The sequence below is a fragment of the Echinococcus granulosus genome, assembly GCF_000524195.1.
Source record: "Echinococcus granulosus chromosome Unknown EG_S00011, whole genome shotgun sequence".
NCBI lineage: Eukaryota > Metazoa > Platyhelminthes > Cestoda > Cyclophyllidea > Taeniidae > Echinococcus > Echinococcus granulosus.
Genome location: NW_020170391.1, coordinates 1,602,798 through 1,609,173, shown reverse-complemented (window position 1 = coordinate 1,609,173; position 6,376 = coordinate 1,602,798). Strand labels below are relative to the sequence as shown.

The following is a 6,376-nucleotide window of genomic DNA, read 5'->3' as shown; positions in this document are numbered from 1 at the left end:
TAATTCGGCCGGATTTTCCTCTTTTAGTTTAAACTGGAAGAAATGTACACCTTCTTGAGATCACTTTTCAAGCCAGGGACTATTCATTTGTCGAATTTAGTCACGAGTGTAGATCGCGGGGATGGTGCACATTCCCCGGAGTATCAAAATCAGAACTCTGGTATTTTAGTAGACAGTCTCCCTCAGTTGCCTGTTGAAACGTCTACCCCTACGGGGCGGTTATCCTCTTCTTTTCACTCTGCCACCTCGTCTTCATCTACTGGTCTCTCTGTGACTCAACCCTTTGCATCCATAACGTGGGGGCAGAACGTCACTTCTGTCTCTCCTTCCTATATTGTCACGGAGCTGGATGCCACTTCTCTGAATGCATTTGGATATCTCGTATCTGGGCGCGAGGCTTCTACACCCAACGGCAGCTCCAACTCCAGGAAGCACTCATCCGCCAATCCTTGAAATGTGCTTTTCTGCATTTCTTGGGTATTGCATTTTGTGTGTGCCTGCACGCACTAGTTCAGTCTTTCAGCATCGCCACTGGTCGATGTATTGGGTCTGCTGAACCGTCCAGTTAATTTGATCCCCCTTGATCCTAGCGCCCCATCTGAGTGCTCATTACAGCTACTTTTGACAGTTTGTGTGGTGTTTGTGGCTCCAGTGGAAGGCAGGAAGTGTTGGTGATGCTTTTTCACATCTGCTCTTCTCTACTTCTGCTTGGGGAGTTGGCAGAACCGCCACTAATCTCTACTTTTTTCTGAATACGTCACTTTAGTGTATGAATTCTCCGCATTTACGTAAAGTCGTGTTTCTGTACTGTACTAATTTTCTATAGTGATTTATATATCTGCTTTTCATATAATTTCCCTCGTCGTGTGGCAGCTTTTTTTCTGCCAATAAACTTTTGATACTTCATTTTGTTCTGATGAGTGTCTTGGTTTCATTCTCCGTGGTTATCGATTGCATTATGGTTCGTAAGTCGGTAGGGTCGGTGATGGTGGTTCCTCCTAGTCGCACCATTTCGTTAGTTGTGTGGGAAATGTAGTTGATTAGGTACACTAAGCGGTCGTGCAAGTGCCACCTGAAGACTTCTGTGAACGAATCCGGCGTTTGTCACCGTTTAGTGTGAGAGGTTTCTTCAACCAAGCTCGATCATGAACTACTGTTGGGCGTGGTTTCTGTGGGATGGGGTGTCTGTGGGTTTATTTCGTTGATAGACGTATTCATCGGTGGAAGTAGTCTGAGTAAGTCGGCATGAAACCCACTCGACTTTATGTCGAAGGTGCGTGTAAATGTGCTGTCCTGTTGACTGATGGGCAGCACACCCTTCAAATAATTTGATCAGTTCATGAATATTATAGGTTCTGCGGGCTCGGATTACATGTGCACGTATATGTGTATATAATGCCTACGGATAGTGTACGTGGGTATTAAATGATATTTGTGTGTATATTGATGAATATCATTTAATATCCACATGTATACATAAGACTTTGTGTGTGTTGTGTAAGGCTGTTCCATTATATGTCGATTTCAGTATTGGTTATGAACGATGGTTTCAATGTGGGACTTTTACAAATGCCTTTCAGGCGGCCGACGAAATTCAGGGGTATTCCTTGTCATGACTATGTTAGGGTGACCGGTAATCGCAACATGAAAACTGCGGAGTGACCTCGGAGGGTGCTCCACCCAGTCAAGTTGGCACTCGAGTAACCGCGACTGCAGGCACTCACAGTCCCTCTCCGTGTGGCAGGCCAATGGTAATGGGGAGGCTTGCGTGGCCGTGTGACCAGGGCGAACTTTTCAGTCCCTGTGAGGAAAGCTGTCATAGCAACAAGAGTCTAATGTTTGTGTCAGGACATATTTGGTCAAGAGTATGACAAATTAGGTTATTTCGATGCCCATTCCAGTGGACAAATATGATTTTGCTAGCAAATGACTGCCCATGTTGAATAGTCAACGGTAGCAGCACTAAGTACCGCCTGATAAATGACAGTATGGGAAACTCTTTTGGTGTACTTACTGAGGACAGATCTTTCTTCCAATCAGGCCGTAACATTAGGCGTATTTTGAGTTAAAACTCAGATCCAGAGATCACCTCATGGCAACAGTGTCGTAACATTCCGAGCATTTGTAGAAAACCACTGAACGCATAATTTAATGAGCTTGGAATGGCTGCAAATTGAGACTGTCCTCGGAGTAGTGATTGACCACTTTGATTGCCTTCAATCGTGGGTTGGAAGTGTACTTTCAAGTTGGCGGTGGATATGCGGCTGGCTTTTACAACAGCAAAATCTGGCAAGCGCTCTTCCATTGGAGTTAGCTTTCTCTGAATGAAATATGGAATCATGCATGTGTTGCATTAGCGTCCATCGCTTTGAACAAACAGTCATTTCCAAGTTTACTTTTTGAACACAAGACTTTTGAGAACATGCTTTGTAATACTCCTTACAAAACCTCTAAAATCTGAATCGATGATCTAAAATGAAGGATAGCGTATGAAGGTAGTTTCGTTCTAATGAAGGAAGGGAAGGAAGCCAGTAGTTACGAACAAGTGTACGCAAAACCCTTGAGGAGTGTCTTTCCAAATTCTCTTTTGGGACTGGAAAGACTTCGGCCTTTCAACCTTTACCGCCCTGAGACACTTGAGCGCGGGTCGTTGTGTATTACCACTGTGTGTGGGGAGTAGGGAAGGGCAGAGCACACCAAGGGATAGGTGAGTGACGAAGAGGCCTTCAGCGCCCATTTGCGTGTGTAATGAAACAGAGGTAACATCCGAACACGTTTGCAGCACCTTGGGTGAGGCGCCATATAGTCGTCTTGTGGAGCGTGAGGGCATGGACTTGAGCAGACAGGGAAATTATGCGTGGTGTGCATTTGGGCTGCAGTTCGTGTAGTGCTGCATTAACTGACCTAGGGAACGTATTCAACAAATTTTCTCCATGCTGATACTTTGTGAAGAATAGGATGCGATATTTTTATTGGTGGTATTGCATCCTGTTCAATGGGACTTAGGGAATGAGCACATTCCACAATCAATGGAACTATCTTCTACTGCTCTGGGGGACATATAGCATACTGTATACCAGTGCCACTCGGCTGGAAAATAAAACCCTAATAACAAAAACTTGTGGGTAGAATGAGGAGGCAATCAAACGGTTATGACGTTTTGTGCAAGTACAAGCGGCTGGACTTATTTTTGTTCTTGACTAAAAGTCCCAGATGACGCGAGCATTGCGAAAGTTGTAGTATCATTGTCAAAGCACGAAGGAAAGCGTTTGCCGTAATTCAACCAGATTTATGCACTAAACTAGATAGAAACAAATTCTCCTCATCGTGACAATATCCAGGATTGCTTTTTGCAGCAAAAGGATAACGGGAACTTTATGAAATGTCATATCAAAAGCATGTTTCATCCTCCAGTTTTAAATGTTCTCCATGTCAACGATTAGATACCTGAGGAATGGTTGTATAAGTATGACCCCAAGGGCTCAAATGGTAATGCAATGATGGATATAAATTAAGCATTGGTAAAATGGGCTTATTGATGTCATAATCGCCAGAAAAACAGTAACAAAGAAGCAGATGTGGCCTGAGGATAGCAGTGCTCATCATTTTAAGTGAAAGGTTTGGCAGAGCATGAACCTGCCTTGTCCATCTGGAAATCGGAGGATTTCCACCCCACTTCTCAACACAGGCCATGAATACTTTCTGCGGCAATCACTGAGCAAATAGTAGAACAGAATGACGAGCACCGAAAGCAGGTCTTCTAAATAACGCCTCTAAAGTCAAGCTCACTTACTTTGAAAGGGGAACTCAACTGTGACATGGTAGGGGATGGGTCTCGCACACCAATCGAGGCGGTTGTTTGATGTCAGCTGTCGTCAAAGCAATCGTTAGCACAGGCGTCAAAGTGGTTTCCTTGCACAGTTATGCCACAAATGGTACAACTCAAGATGTAAAGTCGGGAGTTTTTGTATTGGGACCACAGGTTGAGTGTTGGGTCACTTGTACGACAGCGAGGAAGGTAGAACTCATGTCACTGCGGTTACTCCCATGAAAGTGGCGAGGTCACGGCTTCATCACATGACCGAAGTTGGAGTTAATGGGGACCACCTGTTGTTCAGTGGACCAAATGAACATGAACGCCACCCCTGGGTCAAAATCGAGTGTTTGAAATAAGGTGATGATTGCACTATCGTGGTTCCCAAGTTTGGAAAAGGTAAAGTAACCTCTGTAATTGGGAGCCCAGTCATAGAGGCAACAGATATTCCTATTCTTGAGTCTTGATGAATGCTGAAGACAAGAACATGAGTGAATGGAAAGGCTTAAAGCTGAAGACGTATTTTCCTTGTAGTTTGGGTGACGCAAACCGTTATCTCAATTCGTAAATGTATACTTATTTTCCATTGGTTACGTTGCAGCCGGCATGAAAACGCCCCTGTCTCCCTCCCCAGTAATCGACCGAGGTCGATTAGATCAACACTAGTTGACCTTAGCATTCGACTTGGGAAAATCAGTTGGCCTCATCTCGTCCGTAAGGGGCTCCATCGTGTTGGAGACACTGGTGGAAATTCAATGCAATGCAACGCTAAATGTTGGTGAAAAGGAAAATTCTGCGAAGATTATCCAAACATTTCCCTTTTGGGGATTAGATCTCATAAGACTGGAAGAATCTTGCACGTCTAAATGGACAGTGAATAGCTTCAAGTGGATAATTAGCATTAGACACAAATACATATCAAAAGTGACAATTTAAATGTTGGAAACCTAATCAAAAATTTTCACACATGGGAGCATGAGTCTGTTAATTCACCCCACAACTGAGTCTGACACTTCCCAAATCTAGTGCTTTTTACAAAATCAACTAGCTTTGTGTTCAACTTCTAGAGTCGCTGTCATTCCCCAACCAATCTGTACTAGCGTGACACACGCACACACACCCCACCATCTATCTTCCTATTGACCCAGTAGTCTTGTTGAAAAAGTCTTTCCCATGTCCGGTCGGGCTGCAAATGGTGGTGCCTCAAAGTGCGTGGAGTGAAGGGTGGATGTGATGACGGCGCAGACCGAGGGCAAGAGCTCTGACGCACACATCCGTAGACATGCAGGGCGGGGCTCATGAGATGTGGCAGTGATAGCCCCTCTGACATTCTCACCCCCTCTGTGTGTGTGGAAATTCATCAGGCCGTCACTTGGGCATGCTTACAGACCCGCTACATTTGTCGCCCATGCTGCCGTCCCATGGACGGGCAGAAGCAGAGGAGATTCAGAGCTTCTCACGTCGGACTCGTCAAATGAACGCTAGTTACTGTTAAAACGTAGCTTCACCCCATTACGTATGCTATAGGAGGTCGAATTTGTAGGTATGCATGCGGACAGACGGTGTCCTTGAGCATAAATCCATTGACAGTAATGACATGATTTAGACACTGTATGTTAGTTGCAATGAATCGGGCAGCGGATGATAAACGGGATCAATGGTCAATCAAGAGCCATATCTACATGAGAACCTTACTGCTTTACGTCGAAGAAGGAGGCTCAAGCCTGACCAGTTTTCATTCTTACAGACTGAATAAAGGATCATACCACAGCAGCAGTACACACAGTGGCCAACGCGCCCTTTTACCAATAATCGGCACCTTCTTGTCAAGGCAAAACGGACCCCGTTAATGGGGCTACCAGGCTACAGCGCTATTGTGCGAATAAAAGTGCGATGGTGCAATTTCTTGTAAACCTAGGTGGAAAACCAACGGGTATCCAGAGAAAACTACAAACACAATACGCTAATAAGTAGTGAGACAGCTAAAAGGTGTCGACGATTGAAAAGCTAGTCGTGCACCTGTCACCAACGGCCCTAGGACGTGGTGGTTCCCGGCCTCCAGTGCAGTAATAATTTCTGCGACCATTCACCTCACTCAGCTGCTTATCCTAAATGCCGATTCGGTGCACACCACCTTGTCACGAAATTGCATGAGATGAATCTTCCCATGGAAACGGTAAACATAAGTGACTGGCACATTCGCCACTTGGGAAGTTTAGCTCACGGTGGGTATCAGAGCAGCTTTCCTCCTTTGCTCAACACGGAAGAGCTGAATGCTGCACTGATTTTAAGAGAACTTTTGACAAGTTCCGGGTCCCCTGTTTAGCAATATTATATGTGACATAAAAGGGACATAGTGATTCCGTTATAAACCTAGACGAGTATTGCACCGAATCAGTGGTTCATAGTCCCCACCATCACTACCACCGATGCCGAAGTGAAGCGAGCCACCTTAGGATGGGTCGGCCATGACGACAAATCTTTCTAGAGAAGCTTCCTGTCTTGGTAAAAATGCCGAGATGAATGTGAAGGTGTGTCAGAGCATTGCATAAAAAACACGTA

General features: G+C 45.0%; 1 protein-coding gene across 1 annotated transcript in view; it reads left to right on the top strand. All coding sequences in view use genetic code 11, as the record gives it.

Moving 5' to 3' along the window:
- Positions 1–1,662, top strand: part of EGR_02547 (G1/S-specific cyclin-D2) — a gene marked incomplete at both ends in the record, with an annotated part of 2,655 nt that extends 993 nt beyond the window's left edge. Inside the window, one exon of the mRNA XM_024491796.1 lies at positions 1,581–1,662. Within this exon, the coding sequence (XP_024353947.1) occupies positions 1,581–1,662 (82 nt within the window). The remainder of the gene's footprint in view (positions 1–1,580) is intronic.
- Positions 1,663–6,376: the final 4,714 nt, after the last annotated feature.